General features: G+C 34.1%; 2 protein-coding genes across 2 annotated transcripts; both read right to left on the bottom strand.

Annotated features, from left to right (window-relative positions):
• Window positions 1–253: 253 nt before the first annotated feature.
• On the bottom strand, window positions 254–8,513 carry LOC128550449 (uncharacterized). Its single transcript, XM_053529524.1, has 3 exons — window positions 8,292–8,513; window positions 2,478–2,597; window positions 254–549 (listed from the first exon to the last, which is right to left on the bottom strand). The coding sequence occupies exons 1-3, from the start codon at window positions 8,472–8,474 to the stop codon at window positions 499–501; spliced, it is 354 nt and encodes a 117-aa protein (XP_053385499.1). The 5' UTR covers window positions 8,475–8,513; the 3' UTR covers window positions 254–498.
• A 562-nt stretch (window positions 8,514–9,075) lies between these two features.
• Window positions 9,076–21,092, bottom strand: LOC128550490 (uncharacterized). The gene is made up of 6 exons (XM_053529679.1): window positions 20,956–21,092; window positions 19,562–20,419; window positions 16,206–16,321; window positions 15,607–15,665; window positions 10,522–10,670; window positions 9,076–9,122 (listed from the first exon to the last, which is right to left on the bottom strand). The coding sequence occupies exons 1-6, from the start codon at window positions 20,984–20,986 to the stop codon at window positions 9,076–9,078; spliced, it is 1,260 nt and encodes a 419-aa protein (XP_053385654.1). The 5' UTR covers window positions 20,987–21,092.
• Between the last annotated feature and the right edge of the window lie 2,160 nt (window positions 21,093–23,252).

Genomic DNA, 23,252 nt, shown 5'->3' on the forward strand with positions numbered 1-23,252 from the left:
AATGGATGCGACTGAGAAGGGCATAAAATATAACAATTATAGACTTATGCTTTGATCAATGTGTATTTTTACGGACTTACAATATTGATATTGACCTTGGACTGCGTCCTCGGTCAATATAATTTTTTCCAGGTCCGTAAAAACACGCATTGACCTAAACATAAGTCAACTGTATTATAAATGCATTCAGAATGTCGCAGTGGAGGAAGAAACTTGGCAAGCGCAAATTTGTCAGCTGAAAATTATAACAAGCAAGAAGTTAATTCTTTATTAAAACAAGACAAATAAAAGATATAAGAAATTGTACACTTCTATTTTCGAAGAGCAGATATATAACAGATGTCCACCGGTATTTAAGCATGTGCCGAGGCGGCTTTTTCATATTTCAGTACCTATCATGAACAGTCTCCTAGTTTATCATTATTTTGCTTGGTAACGTTTTATGCTTCGGAAGGATTCTGTGTGAGACTGTGGTGCAGTGACAGGAGAAGCACGTTGTTAATATTTGTTCATATTTCCAAGGCGAATGTTTGGCCGTTGAATTTCAAACTGAAACACCAGTAAGAGTTAGTATTAAAAGCAAGTTTGAATGCTAACAGTAGGTAGCAAAGACTCTGTCGCTTTTCTGTAGCAAGCAGTGTGAATAAAGGGCGCGTTCATGCAAAAGTTCTTTCAACTATTTAAAGCAAATTCTGTAATGAGAATTTGAATGTAATTCAAACTCATGAAATTAGTATTTTATGGTGTGAAAAATAAAATGCATTTGCAATAATACCAATTTTTAAGAGACAAATCCAGCTATATGATTACATATATTGAACAATAAATTCTAAAATTTTACATTTCGTCACCGAAAAACATGTAAATTGTACTTCCTTTGAAACAGGTCGTATAATACATGTACATGTCCTCATTGTACTTCTTTAGCTAACATATATAGAATCTATAAATAAATCGACGTCTTAGAAAAATGTTAGTACCATGAAGAATCCATAAGGAACCTTATTATCATAGTTCCGTTCATTACTGAAACACATAGGTTACTTATATTTTATTGAACCTTCATATAATTATATGGAAAATATATTCAACCTGTTTAAATTTAAAACTTATAATACAAATACCACATCATACTGTTGTTCCATTAACAAAGTACATTTCTCTCTAACAAACAAGACATAATTGCACTACTATCTTTCTATAGAAACTTTATGCTATATATAATAGTCTTGCAAAATTTACAAGAATATTGTTTGTTTTAATAAGATCATGTGTGATTATTATTGTGCCTTACCTCACCCTCGTTTTGTGTGTAGAGTGGGGGGGGGGGGAAGGGGGACGGGGACGGGGTGGGCGGGGGGTCATTGAGAGTTGTCATTGTCCGTTCTTTCGACTTTGTGCCGAGCATATCTCAAAAAGTATTTGCCTATTTGCCACAGGATAATCGTGTTTCAAAGGATTGTTATTCAACATGTGTAGTTATTTACCTGGAGTTTTTGTTGTTGTTTTTGATGGTGGGCGGGGGACTCTGTGGCTGAGTGATTAAGTTCGCTGACTTCAAATCACTTGCCCCTCATCGATGTGGGTTCAAGCCTCACTCGGGGCGCTGAATTTGTCATGTGAGGAAGCCATCCAGCTGGCTTACAGAAGGTCAGTGGTTCTACCCAGGTGCCCGCTCGTGATAAAATAATGCACGGAGGGGCACCTGGGGTCTTCCTCCACCATCAAAGCTGGAAAGTTGCCATATGACCTATAATTGTATCGGTGCAACGTTAAACCAACACAATAACAACTATCTGGGGCTTTTATTAAAATTCCAACTGCCAGACCAGTTATGGCCATTGCCGTGGTCAAAAATATGCATAAAGGGGTCTAATAGTTGGTGCCGCATGTATCTCAAAAAGTATTTGACCTAGGGTTAAAAACCTCCAAAGGACATTATTTAGTATCTCCAAATCAAGTATTATGTGTATCAAAAGTATTTGACCTAGAGTCATAATCTATCTATTGAGGTTTAATTACGGTCCATCCGCCCTTTCAGACACAATGAAGCATATAAATGCCACGTAGAGTATATACCGCCCTAGAGTCATAATACATTAGAAAATTGTTATATAGCTGTCAGCCAGACCAGAGTTATTGTCTTTGACTTCGTTTAAATACACATTACCTGCTTAAAAGTTTATGAGGCATTTTCACCTAGACCCATGAAACTGTGTACAGTGGCAGGAGCATAGAGCACCAGTGTCCTATGGACATGCATGCATTTGATATCTATAATGCATTAAACTTTATAGGAAACTAAATGATTTGCAAGAAATCATCAACTGTGAATGCTATGCTAGAAATATATTTCATCGCTAAATTGCAATTTTACACGTAAATGCATATTTATAAAGACAAAAAAACTTCTGTGAAAATGATCTTCTAATTAAAAATACATATTTTGTGAAAAGGGATTAATTTGGCTTGCATACCTTTGATTCCGTATCAATATAGTCATAAACGGACGGTCCTGCTACATAACTGCTGTAAGCTGATCCATCCCGTGTTCTAGATACTGGATATATACAACTTGAAGGCTGGTATATGTAGGTCTGTAACGAACGTTTGAATTTAAAATTCATTAATTGGCAATTATATGGACTAAAAGTTTAAAATGAATTATTCCTTTTTTAAATTCAACATATTACATTAAGAACACTACCTTTAGACTCATTTCGGTTGTATATATCTAAATCGGACAAGGGATTACAAAATGTTTTTATCGGTAATTCTAGTACTCTATACTAATGTTGTGAAACTTTATTGCTTAAAGTGTTCATTTTATCTTCTGACTGAAAGGAAAAACTGACTACTTATATATCCGGGAATGTATATAAAAAGATTTAACTCAAAGTTCATTAAGTTGGTGGTTTTATGCGGACCATGTACACTCAATTGCACTGCTGTATTGGGGTAGTGATTTGTTCATATAAATGTTCTCTAACAATTTTTACCGCATACTTGTATCATCGCGAATGTAACATATGAGAAATATTGTGATTTCAAACATTTCTCAAAATGCATTTTACCTCAGTAAATCCACTGCATCCTCGTAAGAAAATATATAGCTTCCCTGGTCCAAATCAGTTAAAATACAAAATTGTCACTGCTGATTTATTAGTCAACATAATGGCGATTTCAGTATATATAATGTATTAGTACGGGGGCCAATAATGTCTGCCATGCACAACCCTAGACTTTTTTCATAGGTACCAAATTGTTCGGCAGAACCAACTTTTTCAAAATAAAAAATGTTCTCATGAAAAAACTCTTTTGAACTAAATATGATTTCACTGTTTCCATGGCAACCGTTTATTGTTTTGAAAAGGACAACCATATAGATGTTAATCAGTCATATCTTGGTCAGGTTTGGTGATAAATCAATAAAAATGGTGTCGAAATGGAGCTAAGGCATTGGCCTTTAATTAACAGCCTTATGTTAATTATCTAATTTGCATATTCATGAATATTAATGAGAATGTTACAAAATGACAAAATTTTATTTAAAAAAGTATTTTCTAAGTTTCAAATCAATTTTAATGTTCCAAACAGCTTTGATCTGGTCTTAAAGTCTCTCGGTGTTTTTTGATATATTATTTTGTTACTCTTATGGTACTTTTATTTTTCTTAAAACTGGATGTGCTCACAAATAACGAATAAAATTCTGAGACCACTAAAACTGAATAAAATGATATAATTAATTGTTATCAATGAAATAACAATTTTTATGTGGTCTATGATGTTTGCAGATATAGAGTTAATACTTCTTTGAAGGTAGAATTAAAATGTACCATACATTACACATGTTACGTTACCATTTTCAAAACCTTGTTGTATCACATCAATTATTTAGAAAATATTCCAGAAACATAATTAATATTACTTATTTTGTACTATAATAATACAATATGCTTCTTTACTTGTCAGACAGTGTGATTTTTGTCCGTAACACACTTTAAATAAATAAATTTTAAATAAATTTTAAGAAGAAATTGAAGCCCAAATTGTCGCATACTGATTTATCTAAACTGTTAGCCGTAAGTTTTAAGAAGGTTTTCTTCTGTTATTTCAGAAATTGCCTAAAATATATATTGCACCATCCATGTAACTATAATTTATTTTAGATGGAATTTCAATAAAACATACAATAATATCCGTCTGTGCGTTCATAATATTATGATCATACAGCTAATATTTGCAGTCTTCCTGTAAGTAAAAATCAAGTTTTATAAAAAGTAATTTTTGAATTTTAGAAATACTAGCATCATAAGAACTTATACAAAACCAACCCTAGCTCGATAGGACGAATCATAGGGTCTTGAGTCAGATATCTGGATGAGGCTTTTGCTCTTTATGACGATTAAATAAAGATACCGTGTCTGACGCCAATAAACTTACACCTGCATAATACAGAGAACTTGGCACTTGCCTGTAGAGAACTGAGTAGTTCCGGTACAGAATCCAGGGACACTTGTTAGGTTAACTGCTCAACATTACATGACTGAATTTCTTTTCCTGAGCGGTGCTAAACCAAAACTAACAAACAAAAGAAAATATGCAGGTATTTAAGTAAAATATTAAAGCTTATGGTTTAGATTTAAAACTTTTACCAGGTTGACAAAACTGGTTTAGTGATACCAAATCAGAATAAGTAATATATAAAACTTTATAGATATGAAAAAAGAAGACTATTTTAGTCATTTTGAAACATTTACAAGAATGACAGAATGTACAATATATTATTTTGATATTTTAAATTGTACAGACAAGGACTAAATTGTATTATACGGTGAATATTCCCGGATATACCGGAGCATTAAGAGAAACACTACTAAGAGAAAGTTATATAATGCATCAATCTTAACAAATAAAGTTTGATTATCACTTAAGTTACGTACCAAAGGTTATGACAAAGGCATGACCTGTCTTTACCAAAAGGTCAAACTGTAGCAAGAAACTCGAGCGCATGATACACATTGCTTCAGAATCAAAGTGTAATCAAATGCCATTCATAAAAAATAAAGTGGTTTTTTGAGAGCCTATGATCTTCTTTTGTCAGTTACTTTCTATTTTATGAATAATTAATTATAATAAAATCTGTAATAAGATAACACAACATATTATTCATGACAGCTAACCAACAAGAGAGCAAAAATGCTATATTAGGTAACGTTAAAGAGAAATTATCGTAAGTCACACGTTAATCAAGACTAGCTAAATGTGATTCCTGTAACAATTCTGCCTCAAATTGTGTGCAGTTCATATTTTTTAGACATTTCATCTGATTTTAGATTCAGATTTTAACTAATCCATACGAGTTTACTATAACAGAACACTGTTTAAGCTAGTGCTAGGGGTGTGAGGGCAATTTCACATTTCAATACATCTAACGAATAGCCACAATCAAATCAAGTCAGCTGTTATTTTGCTTGGTTGTGTGGTTATGCTTCCAAAGGAGCATCTAAATATTTGCTATCGCAAAAAAGTCTTTAGATGCCATGTGAGAATTGTAAAAATGTCCCCTCTTACTCGGTTTCAGTGTTGTTAGATTTTCTGGTCCTTTTGGACCATGTTTACTAAACCAGAATTCCTCTTAAGCCAGTGCTAGGGAGGGGCGTAAGGTGTGTTTCACGCTTCATTACCTCTCATAAACAAACTTGATCCAACTGAGTCTACTATTTATTTGCTTGGTTGCGTTCTTTGCTTCTAAAGGATCTTCGTAAAGTCTATTGCAACATGTTTTCAGCAACTCTGAAGTTTCGTTCAGAACACACTCGGTATCTTCCTAGAAGTTTTGAATAGCATTATGTAATTGTTTTCTTAACAATTTTGGGTTTCAAACACTTAAACACTTAATATTGTTCACATTCTTGACAGCTTTTTGCAATTTCATAAGTTTAAATCTAAAGATTACTTAACGTACCTGAATATTTCATTCTGTTCTTTTTTTAGTTTTTTTGTTCAGTGCTGCTTTTCAACAGTGAATGTTTTATTAATAAGCTCATAAATATTTCAATACAATACATATCTTTCTGAACCTCTAAAACAAAATGCTTTATTTCTCACGTAAATAACTGCATAGATACACTTCGCAATCATACAAAACAAGATAAATATTCCATTAAAAACATTTTCCATGAAAGGCAGCCCCAAATTATAACCCTACTATCAGTGTAAGGATGTTAGCATAGTTAGTATACATAATTAATATATACAGAATATATACATAAAATACATAACAAATCAGTGATATCATAGTACTGATAACACTGATTCAGATTTCTTCCTACTTATTTTTATTACAGCAAAATACAGTGGTAACGTATATTAAAGCGCCGTTATGGAAACAATCTCATTGCTTGAGAAGTATGGAACAATACTGTTATGCAAGAGTATCTAATAACTTGATAACTAAATATTCCTCTACTATTTTCTGAGATACAATAAAACAAGATTACTGGAATGGTAACGTAACATGTTTAAAGTATGTTACAAACGTTACAAACAGATTCCTTCTTCAAAATAGTATTTACACTATATTTTCATAGGACAAATAATACACATTTATAGATCATAGTTTATTTCATCATGTTGTTCAGTTTTAGTTATATCTTGTTTCCAGAGATGTCAGTTTTAGCATAGATTTATTTTATGCTAATTAGCTAAAATACCTAATGTAGAAAAAAAAATTACCTTCAGAGTAACAAAATACTATTCTAGAAAATACTGAGAGACATTAAGACCAGATCAAAACTGTCTGATCTATTTTTTTCTAAATAATTGATGTAATAAAACAAGTTTTACTTATTGAAATTGTAAAGTAACATGTGTAAAGTATGTTACATACTGATTCCTCCTTCAGAAAGGTGTTTAAACTGCTTTTCCAAACAATATAGCTCACATAATTGTTATTTTATTGATGACAATTAATTATCATTTTATTAAATTTTAGTGGTATCTTGTTTCCTGAGACGTTGGTTGTGGTAGTGGTTAATATTATAATAATTAGCTAAACATACCTATTTCGAAGTAAAAATATAACATCAGTGTTACAAAATACTATTTAAGAAAACACCAAGAGACTTTCAGAACAGATTAAAACTGTTTGGTACATTTAAATTTATTTAAAATTTAGAAAATATTATTTTCTGATAAAGATTTGTCATTTTGTAACTTTCTCATTAATAAAATTATGAATATGCAAATTAGTGAATTAATAAAAAAGATACTGCGTTTTAAGGCCAATGTCTTAGCTCCATTTTGATACCATGTTTATTGATTTATCACCAAAACTGACCAAGATATGACTGATCATCATCTCTATGGTTGTCCTTTCCATAAATGAACGCTTGCCATGGAAATAGTAAAATATATACATGTAGTTCAAAAAACTTTTTTCATGGGAACATCTGTTTTATTTTGAAAGAGTTTGTCCTGCCGAACAATTTGGTACCTATGGAAAAAAAGTCGGGGGTAGGGGGTGGGGGTGCATGGTAGACCTTATTGGCCCCACCTATATGTGCATGCATGTTGAACCAGTTTCTAAATGTAGTGTAGTTCGGGTGTGTATATTAAGCGGAGCTGCAACAAACTTCTGATTTCTTATTTTTTTTATGGAATATGCACGCTTGTCTGTACTGCTAGGGCTTTGCCGCTATTTGTCTTGTGTGTTGTGGTGCTGATTTGAACATACAAGCTCTCTCTTAAAAACAGAACAGTGTCTTGTTTTAGATGCATTAACAATAATTTATTTGTGTCTGAGTGCACAAAACTGAACAAATGATGGTTTTTAGCTAATTCAATTGTTAGTGGGACTTCTTGATACTACATTAAATGTGAGGTGATAAGATACCGTATGTACCACAATAGGATAGATCAATATGTTTTATAATTGGCCTACGTCGCTCACCTTAGACGGACCTTGACCTCTTTACCTAGTTTGATGAACATGAAAAGAAGTTTTACAAACTTTTCAGCCCTGCCAAAATATATATGCAGTGAAGGAGAAACACTTCAGAAAGGTCTATGAATCCATCGAATAAAAAATGTGCAAAGATATTTAAGCAATTCATTGGAAGTTGTTTACAGCTTTATTTTTTTTCTATTATTAACTCTTATAAGTTGAACAATTTGAACAAAAAAGAGAGAGGAATAAGCAAGGATAGCAACATAGTTCATGTGAGTAAATCATGTACTCAGTTGTTGACTGAGACACGAAACAAGTATATGACTTATATTAAACTAACCTCATCCCCTCTGCTGTCTTTCATGACTCTGTGTTCTCGACCCTGTACATATTTTGTGTCGGGAAATCCTGACTCGTATTGATTTTCGGAGGCATGTATCCTAGGCCGATGCAGAAATTCGTAAGATGAACGAGAGTCATTCATCCTATCAAGGCGTAGATCGTCCATACTGACTGATTTCATATGGCCAACACTGTCATCTCTGACGAAAAACACTACATAAGTTTTCAAATTAAAATTACAAAGAAAATAATAAATTAGAGCAATATCATATCTAACTTAGCTCTAATTTCGTGAATAAGGCAGTGTTTAAAATATTTCAATTGTTGATATTATAAAAATACTAAGGAGACCACTATACGTAACTAATTACCTCTGTTTGCTGTTGCCACTAGACTTCCGTTTTAGTGCAAGTACAATAATTTATGACAACTAGTATAGTAAGCAAACCACCTCCAGATCCTGCAGCTATAGCAATTATGTAGGTTTTTGACAACGCCAACTTTTCATTTTTGACTTCACAGTAATCCCCGCTGTAAGTGTATTTATCGTCTGTTTTACATCTTATAAATAAAAAAATGAAAATGGTTTAGCAACGCTTTATGTCTCATTTTCTACCCTCAATGAAATTTCTGTCACATACCTTGTCTGTAGGAAGTCATTACTCTAAACAGCATGTCAGGAAATTTGACTTTTATATATAATTTGTACTGAAACATTTTTTTTAATGTTTGAAAGAATGTCGCGTAGCAAATTAGCTGTCTCGTGAACTCAGTGTCTAAAATCAACCTTCTTTCAAACATGATGGCGGAAAATTTAATGTTGAGTAAGCTGTATGAAAATTAGTATTATAAACATATTTTCTTAAATATGTTATTTTTTTTTAATTATTTAACGTCAAACCAAAGCTAATTTTCCAGCTAAGACCTTAGATGCCGGAGCGGTGTTTCAGGCATGGGCTGCCCACTGGATAGAATAAACGGTCTTCTTTAGATTAATTAAATATACACCACAAGCCAGGTTTCGATACAATATCATTTTCCAGTCAGCGACCATAACCACAAGACAATTAGTCTGCCAAGTGTACCTGTATAATTGAGTTGTTCTTATGTTAATGTTTGCATGACACAATGCTCCTTCCTACTCGATTCGATTTGCTGACTGAGTTCTTCTTACTCTCTATACTGACCTTTAATCTTGATCTTAACAGTATAAGATGACCGTTTACTTCTTCTTAAAACGCACTCTCTGTGGTGCATTTTTGCGATTTTCCTTACAGACATTAAGTCGCACAGACATTCAGTAAAACAGTAAGTTTAAAACATAAGATAGCACCGTAAACAAAAATATGAAATGCACAACTACCATTAAAATATTCTAAAAAAGAGAGAAATTTGTGTTTAGTTTCTTGCATAGAATAGGACGACAGATTTAAAAGATAATTTCATAAAAATAAACTTTGTGGGTTTATGCAAGAGTGCATACTAAAATTTACTAAAAATATGCTAAACTATTTCTTGTTTTTTAATTTTAACAGAGTGGTAACGACCTAGCTTTTTGATCCAGATATGCATTTCCATTTATCATCTTCCGGCATGTCTTTGATACACTAGAAATTTAGCTAACCAGCTTTTTTTTCAGTTTTGTTACTTGAATATAGCTTGAAAACAGTTTAATATATATTATAATTATGTAACAAATCGTTTAAATGAGAAAAAACCAGCATGTGATCATTAATTCTACGTGATAATAAAAGCATTGTCCTACAAAAATGAATATTGATGTCTTCAAAAATAAACATTGTTATAAATTTAACACGATAAACTGAATTTCAAACCTGCATAAAGGTAGTTCATGACGGTCATCCAGTAAACATAACCCATCATTCTTACACATATTCCAGCTTGAACATACATGTTTACATGTCACCAATGCAGATGTTGCATTGGCACAGCTGTATCCGTATACACAGTCAACCGTCCTGCATGGGTTGGTTTTGTACGGCTTCTTAAAATCTTTATTCAAAGAAAACCCAAGTTGACGGTTACAAAATAAAATGTTACTTTAATTTCAAAAAGTAAAAATATCTAAACTTCTTTGCAAATATACAGGTTACCATGTAACAAAATTTACTATATTACCATTTAGCGGCGAGGTCCTTATCAGTAAGCTTGATAAATAGTAGTAAGTTCTAATGAAATAGCGTTTACTTATAAGGGTAAAGGCATACCTGTAACTACTGAAGTGTTTTCTGTTTGCATAGATATGTTGAACATTTCTTCAGAGTTTAACGAATCTGTTTTATTCTGTATATCTGTGTCTTCCAATACACTACCGGGTTGAAGAACAACTACATAATCGCATGCAATACATCCATTGCTGAAGTAAATAAGATAATTTGTCATAGAGTTGTTTTTTATTATCAATCAAATTTTGATATTAGACAATAAAATGATGACCTAATAAACTCAAGTTTTATTATGATAATATACAGCAATATGAAACCAATAGCGCACTCAATAAAGATGATCATCTAATAGTGCAAATGGTAGGCAATATAATGCCTCCTAAAGGAGGTAACCGGTCTACATCTGTAAACAAAGGTTTTTATATATCGAAATGTTCGTAAGGAACTGTAGATTACAGAACTGCTTGATGCAGTTGCAATTTCTGTGGCAGATTCCCGATATTCAAGATGGCGTCCAAGATGGCCGCCAAAATAGATAGGTTTACATTAATTTACTTTTCTGTGTAAAATAATAGCTTATATTGTGTAATTAAGCTGATACTGACTGGATAGTAATATATAGATAAGAAAAATGCAGTAATATAGAGAAAAAAAAAACAAATAGTACTATAATTAAGGAAGTTCAGGCCAAAAAACAAACAAAAATAGCACATTTCATCAGGGTTTCTAAACGGTTTTGCTCAGTATGTATTCATTATTGCATAAAAATATTAACTACAGGTGGTCCCTTTTAATACTTCTTAAACATTTTTTATTTATTTTACAACACATACATTTACGTTCCCAGCTGGTTATTTATCCGTGCATTTGACATAGTTATTTCTCTTGTTACCATTTTGCCATGAAAAAATCTGAGAAAGAAAACAACTATAAAGTATAAGGCGCATAAATAACTTCTTGTAAGGACAATCTTCTTTTAAGATGTACTGTCCATATGTAGATTTTGAACTGAATTTAAGAGTCATAACTTGTTCATATAAAAGTGGTGGTATATATGAACAAAACAAGAACACCTCCGTTTTCAGACAATTAAAGGTATGGCATCCTTCGTACAAAGTACAAATGCAAGTCATATGTAATTCATATAACTCTAGAAACTAGTACATTTATAAATTATACATTGTATAAAATTCCAAACGGTCCAGGAGGGCTTGATTCCATTTTTATGCATTTGTCAATGAGTAGTTCCATAGTAGTTTTGATCACTTGTGTTTTTGGAACTGAAAACCCAAATTGCCTAAAATGTCTAGAGGTACGTCGATCTAAGGATAATTTGTAAAATCTAAGAATTAAAATCTAAGAACCACTCAGGTAATTTGCTCAAGGTGTGCGTCTCACGGCTTCACATGTATTACTCAGATATCAGGACAAACTTTTTGAGGACATCAACTATGGGGTGGGAGAGGTAATTGATTTGAAGTTAGCAACATTGCAAATTAAATTGTCTTTCTCATTATAATGTCTCTATTTCTGTACTGTATCTTCCTTTTTCTCTTTTTGCTGACAGATCTTGATTTATTTTGACAAGTTGAATTCCTACTGCAGTTGTTTAAAATCATATCAGACCAGGGCGCAGCAGTTCATACGTTTTTACGTTCAACAGGGTATGACAGAAATTAAACATAACTTCTATATTGTCTTGATGATATTAATATCTACAATGTCCAATCATGTGACCTTGAAGTACAAAACAGATTTGAGCAAACCAAGTATGCAACGAAGAGAATATTTTCAAAGGTGCTTAGTGGCAGCTGTAAAAGGTTTCCGCAGACTGTTATATTTTCTGTTCCGTTTTAATCAAAGAGTCCAATCAAAGATTATGTATGACAGAGATCCGCTTTAGTTAGATGTGTTAGGCGTGTTGCACATTTCATTTTCGCATTAGAAAACTCAATCAGTCACAGGTTTTATTATTTTCCTTTGTTATATGCTTTCATAAGATCCGCTTATCAATTCTATTAATGAAGCAATAGTAACAGATTAGATACAGATACCAACTTCAATCAGTGTGTGTCATGTAAATGTTTTACATATACATTACTGTCAGTGATAAACGTATATTCATAATGGTTAGAGACAGACGATCGAGTAAAGACAGAACCACATTGTGAACTGTTGAATGTAACAGCTGAGTCTATCATCTTTAACAAGTTATCTCCCAAGTTGCTTTATCTGTTATGAAATACACCCAATTTGTGTTGACAAAGAGTGCAATGTGTAAATGCATTTCCATAGTACAATCATGATTATTTGATATAAAAGGAATTATAACATTGTTGTCTTGAAACAAAAATCTTATTCAATATCAAAAGCTCAAGTTGCACAGAGGTCAAAATCAATATTACAGGCAATTCAAAACCATCAAACACCTCATCAAACAAAAAAAATAGGTTATCTTATGAAACATACATCAAGATCATTCTTGACATCAACCAGGCAACTAGTAAAATTAACTTGGAATGCATTGGTTAAGCAAACATCCTGAATAAACAGTTTCAGTCTGTTTTTTTTCCGGAGTTTTTGCACTCTCACTGATCCAACTATGTAAGAATTCCCTTGGAAAAACCAAATACCCAACTATTGCTGATATTGTCTTTGACCCCAGAGGTAACCTGAAACTTATCCAAAACCTAAAGGCCGATCAGGCTCTTGGCCCAGACTTGATTAAGCCCATTGTCCTGAAGGAGCTCCGATATGAGATCCTTGACATAGGATTACTGATTTTTCAAAGATCCCTAAATATTGTTCAACTCCTATAGGAACTGACGAAGGCAAATGTTGCCGCACAGTTTAAAAAGGTGATACTAGCGACTCCGCAAACTATAGGCCCATATCTCTAACGTGTGTTCTATGCAAACACTTAGAACATATTATTGCTTCTAGCCTATCCACACACTTCTCAAAACAGAACATTCTATATGAACTGCAACACGGGTTCCCTGAAAAACGGTCCTGTGAGACCCAGCTAATAGAACTTGTTGATGAAATATCAAGGAATATTTCCTCAAGCAAACAAACCGACCTTATCCTACTAGACTTCAGTAAAGCCCCCGACAAGGTCAACTACCTTAAAATATTATTCAAATTCCAAGAACCTGGTGTCCCCAAACAAATCGTGTCTTGGATCAGGTCCTTCCTAATAGGCAGATCCCAGTCTGTCGTGGTTAACGGTAATATGTCTGATCAAGTCCCTGTTACATCAGGGGTCCATCAGGGCTCTGTCCTAGGGCCCCTGCTCTTCCTACTGTACATTAACGATCTCCCTGGTACAGTCACCTCCCACTTTGCAGATGACACAGCCGTGTACCTTGTAGTTTCCTCCCTCACAGATTGCCAAAGGTTACAAAATGATCTTCTAAACTTAGAAACTTGGGGAAATGTGGGACATGGAATTTAACTCCAGCAAGTGCCAGGTCCTTCACATCACACGTAGCAGAAAGCCCACCCAGTTTCCCTATAAACTACATGGTCAAACACTGTCCCAGTTAAGGATGCAAAATACCTTTGTGTCGACATCAGCCACAACCTCAACTGGAACACACATAACAACAGAATAGTAACAAATGCAAACAGAACACTAGATTTCCTTAAAAGCAACATCAAAACAAAACACGAAAACATCTAAGCACTATCATACAAAACACGGGTAAGACCACAGTTAGAATACGCCTCATCAATACGCCACACACACAGGTTAACATACATAAGCTGGAAATGGTCCAGCGAGACACAGTCAGATGGGTTACAAACGATCATTCATGATACAGTAGCTAGCGTAACGGACCTACAGAACACCTAAGGCTGGAGCACACTTGAGAAGAGACGTCTAGACTCCAAACTGGTCATGTTCTACAAGATTTATCACCATCTTGTAGCCATCCTGCTTCCATCTTACAAAGAAGCCCCAACCAGGTTCACCAGACAGATGCACTCCCTCAGTGTCCGCCAAATTCATGTCAACACGGACTTCTTTAAATTCTCCTTCTTCCCTCACACCACAGTCCTATGGAACAGGTTACCCCAGCATATTGCGACTCTGTCTGATCTTGAGTCCTTCAAGCAGGTAGTGGCCCTGTTCCAGTATTAAATATAGCAGTTGTTTTTAACCTTCTTTTACTCTAGATCTATTACTGTTTTTAACATTTTAACAATCATGCTATGTCTCATAGTTTCACTATGTCTGGAAGACTTCTTCCAGTTTAACTTTTATTCTTCTCTAATACCCGGCGTGCACCCTGCCCATAATACTCACCAGAGGCGTGAGGCAATAACCGTAGATAGATAGATCGATTTGGTAGCACATACATTTTAGGGCATTTCAATAAGATATATACAATTTAGCACTCCTGTATATACATAAGTCTCCATATACAGAAATTTAACAATTTTGGCGGCCATTTTGGATGCCATTTTTAATATCAGTTATCTACCACACATGATGCAACTGCATCATGCAGTTCTGTAATCTAGAATGCATTTCCAAAAGACAGTATTGATTATTTGTTAAAGGCATTATAACATTGCCAGTTTTGTCCACAAAGTCTTGAAACAAAAATCTTACTCAATTTGGCAGCCATCTTGAACGCCATTTTGGATATTAGTCTTGTTTCATAAAAATAACCCTTTTATTATCCTCTTGACAACATAACATACATTTTAGTGTATTTCAATAAGATGTATACAATTTAGCACCCCTGTATATCCGTAAGGCCCCATATACAGAAATTTAACAATTGTCGGCGGCCATTTTGGACGCCATTTTGACTATCATGCAGTTCTGTAATCTACAGATCCTAACAAACATTTTGGTATATAGAAACCTTTGTTTACTGAGACAGACCGGTACCTTGTCAGATATGCTTAGGTATTTGCAGTAGTAATCGTTTATTTAAGCGCTCATTGAACAATCACATTTGCATATATCACAGTATTACAGCGAAATATTATGAAAAGACATATTCAGACTATTCGTTACATTATCCTATGTCAGACTCTGTAAAATATTTTGGAACAAGAAAGTGTGTTACTTTATTTCTTTGCAACATTGTTAAACGGATATATTATTACCTAAATCCTAGAACATCTACTCTGAGAAAATCATCCATATCCTTATACGTGACCTCAAGCTGAAAAGAGACAGCAAATTCTAAATGAGAGCATCAGTTTCTTGTTTTAACAACCAAACAGATCATCAGTATTTTAAAAGAAACAAAATAATACATCTCTTCGTTATATTTTTACATATACTTGAATATCTACATCACATCCAAATCCATTTATTATAATGACTGCGTATGGTGTTTGAATGTATTGATACTTTTATTTGTTGCAAAATTAAGTTTTATCATTTACTGAGAGGGCTCTGCCTAATATATCTTTTATTCAATATATAATTATTGTCTAAGCGTCTGTCACAGTTAAAGACACCGTGAAAAATTTACAGCCCATTTAACAAAAACATTTTGACGCATAAGGATCTCAGATTTCGTTCACAATGTTATATGCGTACATACATGTACACGAACAAAATAACTATAATCTTTGTGGACTTATCGTAAAGATGTTAATTAACACGATTAAACATAAATGTAATTCTGTTTTATATATCATATTATAATCACTAATAACTGGCTTGTGGATATTTCAAAAATTAAGTTAACATGTACCTTTGATTTAAGTTCTGCCTTGTACTTTTTATACAACATCGATGATTTATCCAATAGTTCTTTTTTAAAATCTGTGTTGATGCTAACAACAAGCGGCACTTTTACTGGCACTTTATCTGAAAATACGTGTTAAGAAGAGTAAAAGGATATATACACGCTTTGTGATAGTGGTTATACATCAATGGCAAGAATAAAGACTAGAGGATAACATGTAACACTGCCTCGAATATATATTGCAATAACTGTACTTTCATTTTTAATAACCAAATACAAATGAATCATGTTCACCAATTATAATTATTAAGAAGAAAACCATACAGATACACACATTTTAAAAACGCGTATTTGGCAGTAACTTCGTCACCGTGTGCGAACATTAATGGAAGATCCAATATCTTCTTCATAGCGTAGCTGTAAGAAGTATTCAGTATTTCATCCAGATCAGATCTGCCTCAGTCGGTTACGCAACAATGCTGTTATCTTTTTTCAAATTAATTCATTTGTGCAAAAACATAACTATCTTGTACAATGAAGGCCGCAAACATAGAAAAGGATTGCAACTAGTCATTTTGCAATATAACTTACTGACAGCTAGTAGTAATGTTTTGACGAAATCATGCGTGTATTTACAAAAGAAATCCGCCATATTAAAATACACCATACAATTTCTATTCGTACTGAAAAGAGATAACCACATCATTGCTAAGTTTATACACTAACAGTCCAGAAATGTCACTGGTCATGAAATGTTCGAATGCATCTGCATGAACATCAATTTTCAACAACTTTAGTACAACTGACGTGCGCGTGGTAGTAAAATATTTGGTTGAATTTGTCAATCGGACGTATTCCTGTCCGTAGAATCAAAGTGTATATATTTACTTAAACCTTGCTAAAGCAAGTATAACAAGTGCGTAACAAGTAAGATCCCATCCACCGTATTTCCGTTTTAGACATATCTTCTTTAAATGCTCAATGTCGGCGGGATGTAATACTCTGCTGGATTTGTAAATATATGTTTGAATATAATTTCAACATTGCAATTCGTATATGATGGCAACAGTTTGTTGAAAACTCATTACAAATATGTGTTCCACTATTTCCAATGATTCTCCATAAAGCAGACCCTTTCTCTTGGTACCAGAAGAACCAAATTGATAATTTGAAAGTCCTATGGACCGATTTTTTAAACTTTGTATACTGACTCCAAATAAGTCTGAAACAGTTTTCTTGCCTTGATATTGAATTATCTGCCCTTGAAAATTGGATTTTTTTTTAAATTAGTATTTTCAGATTTTCGAGGGCAGATAATTCAAGATCAAGCTCGGGAACCTATGATTTTTCATGCATATGTCCTTTTTAACCTTGACTCTCAGTCAGTACACAAAGTTTAAAGAAATTCTGTCTCCGTAGGAAACTTTTTGCCTATATACATATAGAATATGTCTTTAAACTTTTTACACTGGTATAAAAGAAAGCTACATGAAGATGTTCGTAAAAAGTAGTCCTTTAGAAGAAAATCCTTAAAACCCATTGAGAGCTCCGCCCTTTCCGTCAAGTGGGAAATTGAGAATCTTTATTGCATTCAAACGTCATTAAAGTCCGGCGGTCAGTTTCAAGAAGTCATTAAGGGGGAAAAACGGTTTCGAGTGATAAAAGTCGCATTAACTGGCATTACGGGGCTCAGGATTATTATTTGTTCAATTTTGGATTCTATCACTGGTTTGAATTTCATTTAGTAGCTTTAAAGAGGGGTCGTTTGAAGAAAAAGATTATTTGTATTTAAGAGGTCTTGCCCCTGTCCTCAAGTGTTCCTCACATGTCAAGAAGTCGTTAGAGGGGAAATTCTTGCTGAAACATGAGGATAGGGGGCGTTTAGTACAATCATGTGCGAAAAAGGTTTAAATCACGATCACTAGATAATCATTTCCTGAATTCTACACAGTATTCATTGAAAATTCAATATGAACAAAATGTAGACATACATGCATAAGAATGATGATCGTTGCAAAGTGGTCCAAATAGCTCGAACGTGTTTTTAATGTCACGGTGAACTAGAATTACAAACACTTGGAATAATCACAATACTGTTTATCGTTATATATGAAGATATTACTCTGTCATATCGACAAGTTTTGTCACACAAAGTGTTTAACATAATGTAGTTAAATTGTCTGTCGTGATGTGATGAAAGTTCTATAGTCTATAGTGAGGATGCACTCCAAAATCCGTGCACGGTACATGAAACAATTATTTACATCGATATCTACATGTTTAGGATGAATAAGCCCACCAAAGCAGTTTCGTGTGCATCAGAATTATGTATTCTGTACTGGAAATTATGTAGTCCAAAACACCATTCAAGAATGCGCTACAATAGCCTACTGATGGCATCACTGGTAAGGTACCGTCTAATATGACATATTACGCGTATTTAAGCATATCTAAGCATGCGCAGACAGGATATGTTGTTTCATATCAAGATTTATACTACCACTGCCTCCTCCAGAATTTTCACACACTTTGTAAGTTCTCGACCTTCACCAATCTGTCTTGATTTACGCGTTTATGTGAACACATATCTTCTGTTGTATCGGCATTTATAGCTTCAACATTAATATCACTAGATATATTGTACTACCGGGATAGTGGATGGATTATCTCTCAATACACGGCGTCGATACCTCACATTCGATATCTATTGTTACGTGTATAATGTAAATAAAATGATGATAAGTACATAGTCTGTTACTGCGATGCTTAAAACGGCGGGAAAGTGCTTGTTGGTCAGTGGCTTCTAAAGGTGTGGACATATCAAGAAGAACGTGAACGATAATGTAGCTTTGGATAAGAGATTTGAGGATAATAAAACAGACCTATAATTTTGTATGCAGACTATAGTCCTTTGTCGAAATGGTTGACTTTTACAACCACTTTAGACGAGCATCTGCAACACTTACTACTGGAGCATGTAAACGAATCATCACGAAACTTATGCCAGATATATTATACCCCATTCTTCGTCTTTGCGTTTTGCATTTCCAGTCGATCTTATTGTCGTTTCCAGTTCAAATACGATCATATCGAAATACCACTTGCATTGATTGTGTACAATAGTTCTAAGTAAACTATAAATAAAGTTTGAAATCAAATTATAGACTATACATCGGAAGAACCGTAGAAATAACTATTAACAATATACTTTAAATATAAAGTAACAGGAACAGAAAGCACCTTTTAAGATAAATAACTTATGAAACGTACCGAAGGGTAAAAATGTCAACCACAATAAAACACTAGACGCATATAATTTAATTTTGAACAAAGAAATATTTAAATAGAATTGTAAATCTCACCTAGGCTTAATACTTTTGCAGATTCATTCTTATTCGAAGTGGAGGATATGTGTTCTAAAGTTGAACTACATATACAGACCCCGTCCGGTCCGCGAAACCCCAAAGAGTTACCAGTTATGCTCGGTGTACTGAAAGGAGTTGCTGACATCGTACTCGATTGATTAGAAGGAGTTGTTGACGTCGTGCTCGATGTATTGATAGGAGATGTTGACGTCGTGGTCGATGTATTGGAAGGAGTTGTTGACGTCGCGCTCGATGTATTGGAAGGAGTTTTTGACGTCGTGCTCGATGTATTTGAAAGAGTTGTTGACGTCGTGGTCGAAGTAATGGAATGAATTGTTGACGTCGCGCTCGATGTGTTGGATGTGTTTGAAAGCGTAGGTGACGTCGCGCTCGATGTATTAGAACGAGTTGTTGACGTTGCGTTCGATGTATTGGGAGGAGTTTTTTGAGTCGTGGTCGTTGAATTTGAAGTTGTTGTTCGAGCCGTGGTCGATGTATACAAAAGTGTTGTTGGAGTCGTGGTCCATGTATTGGAACGAACTGTGGTGGTCGATGTATTGGAAGGAGTTGTTGACGTCGTGCTCGATGTATTGGAAGGAGTTGTTGATATTGTGGTCGATGTTTTAGAAGGAGTTGTTGACGTCGTGCTCGAAGTATTGGAAGATGTTGATGTCGTGGTCGATGTATTGGAAGGAGCTGAAGACGTCAAACTCTTAGTCATGGAAGGAGATGTCGATGTCTCAGTTGATGACGGGGAGGAAGATATTGCCGATAATGTTGTTGTACACACGCATGTCTTTCTTGGATTTGTTTCTACAATTCCAAACAAACTTAACTGTGTGGATATAGATATCCCTGAAATAATACAGTTAGATCATGTAAAAAATAAAATAAAAAGAAACGTTTAACAATTAAACGTAGAGATTACAAAACTCAAACGCAAGTATATACCTGTAACACTGAGGGCAATAGCCATTAGCTATGCTATAAAGCTTTTAAAAGTAGAACACTACTTTTATTCCATGTTTCTCGAAAATTTGTTTTTACATGTAACTTTTTAAAATAAAAATGAAACTTCACATTGTCAACACTGACTAATGGAAATGTTGCTGTTCAGCTAATTCTGATCTGAAACAGTAACAACAATGTTACCAAGGATTTTTGTATCTAGGGTTCAGATTTATTTACATGATACCACCTTACTCGAACGTTCGCAAACTCTAGTATATCACACTTAGAGGTAATTACCTCTATTTCTGAGTTGTTCAATAATTTGAAATCTGTCGATTTAACAACACCTGTAACATTTGATATTTCAAATTTCTTAACATTTATGTATGTAGCGTGTTTATCTACGTCCTAATTGTTTGACTAATGTGTGGTTAGCTTACCTATCAGAAACCTTGTCGTTAAACAGGGCATTGTTCGGGTAATTTCGGCACCTGCAATATATACACAATAATTTACGCATCCAAATAATAATTATAATTGTAGTTTTTAGAAATGTTTTAGGTGGTCTGTGCTTTCACAGTGAAAAGATTTCCGGTTAAGATACAACTTCCAAAAAATAAATCTAAATGTCAACCATTGTACGAAATAAAGATTTTAGTCAGGATTTGGTCATTTCTTATATCACTGACATACATTTAAATCCTAATAAAATTATGTTCACATTTTCTATTATTATACAATATATAATATCAAAAATATATATTATCAATTCACTACGCAATATTTTAGTCAACGGATAATTAGATGACCAAATGGTCCTGGGCCGCTCACTGGAGGGATATAAATGACCTGTTATGAGGAACATCAAGGAAAGCTATCTTTAAAATAAACCATAAATTACCCACAATTAGGAGTGCAATTTCGTCTTTATATCAATTTTTCAATATATGTTTAACATATTTTATTAAAATGATTCTGTTATCTTGCATCGATAACGGTGGTAAGTACGTTGTTACTCTTCGTAAAACGCCAGCTTGTTACATATATACAAGCAATCTTCAGCCAAATTTTCACAATATTTAAAAGCCGTGTTGCTGTTAATTGATCAATAAAAAAAACGCTAATATAAAATACAAAAATCTAGAAATACCCATATCTTTTTTTCATCAATTTTATAAATTTTACGACAACTGTTATACAGTTGAAGCTGCCTTAAGCAGTCACTTGCCTTGAACAGCCAGTCAGCTAACTTTCAAAACTGACTTATAGCAAGCAGATTATGTTACTTCCTTGTTTGGTTGCTTGATTCAAGTTTGAATACAATACAGAATTTAAAAGGCAACAACTATGACAAACAGCAAAATAGGATGTACTTGGTTTTTAGTGATCAACGACTACATTTCAAAATTTCAACAATATAGCTGCGTGTATGATTACATTAAAATTACCAAAAAGGCGACGTCTGCCTTCGGGTATCTAGATGCAACCACAGATGGCATGGGTAAAAGTGGTAAGTCAGTCATGCAAACACGGAAGTTATGCATGCCGCATGAAGTCGTTTTCCGAGCTGGTACAGATCCAAATCTCACGGGGTGGGGGAGTTATCTACATTGTGAACGACATGCAAAAGAATGATTCAGTTCACCTCGTTGGATTGCAAACGTGTTAAAGCGGCACTGAAAGTAAAGTTAATATGTATTGCCAGGAGGAGTGCCATAACTGAAGTGAGGCCAGTAAATGTCCCGGTAATACAGACACGTCGGGGTAGTTCGGTTCAATACCCATCCTAGGGCAGCCAAGAGCACAATCTTCTGTCCCATTGTTCGGGAATGAAGGAACAGGTACATGTTGTGTCGTTCGATCAGTTGTAGAGAAGGTCCCTTTAACACAATAATCAATAAAATCTGTAAAATCTGCCCAGTAAAGGGTTTATTATGATACAATATCACAGAATTGTAAACATACAACAAGAAAACTTGCAGAATCAGAAATGAGCACACAAGCCGGATAGCATTTGCTTTTTGTTTGAGATTGGTAACAGAATTCGACCGATCCGGCTTAATGAAAAGTATGCGGCTACGTCATATTAGTGAAGCGAAAAACAATATCTGCTTTTACATAATCACATAGGAGTATTGAATTAGTTTTATGACAGTGCATCTCTGCCGCAAACGAGTGGGATAAATAATGAATACCCCTTCTAAATCAAAGTGAGTGAAATCCTTCTGTCGTAAGACAATGAGAAGCTTCTTAAGTGCAATTTTATTATAACATGGAGGAAATTTAGAGACCTGACAGGAGTTACATATCTGGCGCTGCAATTGGCATTGGTCATTGGCTTTCCCCATGCAACAAAATATCCAGATACGGTCTGTTCAGTGTCTCATTCCGGTAGCTGAGGTCAATTTCAGGAGAAACTAAAGCATGAAAAGTTTGGCCAAGCCGTAGGACGTGTTCCAACTCTTCCAGAAGTTGTTGGACTTGATGAGAACTGTCTGAATCGGACAGAACGTGCTGCGAATTGAATAGCTCGAACGTTGAACAGTTGCTGACATTATTTCACTATTTCTTTATCATTAACACCCTATTTAACGTTCATCCCATCATGCATCTCAGATATCTATATCTAAGTAACAACAACAACAATAATAATAATAATAATAATACTGATGATATGACTATAGAATAGTAATGTTGACCTCAATAGTATTTTAGAGGGCACTAACTTTGATTTTAA

The sequence above is a fragment of the Mercenaria mercenaria genome, chromosome 18, assembly GCF_021730395.1.
Source record: "Mercenaria mercenaria strain notata chromosome 18, MADL_Memer_1, whole genome shotgun sequence".
In the NCBI taxonomy this organism is placed as follows: domain Eukaryota; kingdom Metazoa; phylum Mollusca; class Bivalvia; order Venerida; family Veneridae; genus Mercenaria; species Mercenaria mercenaria.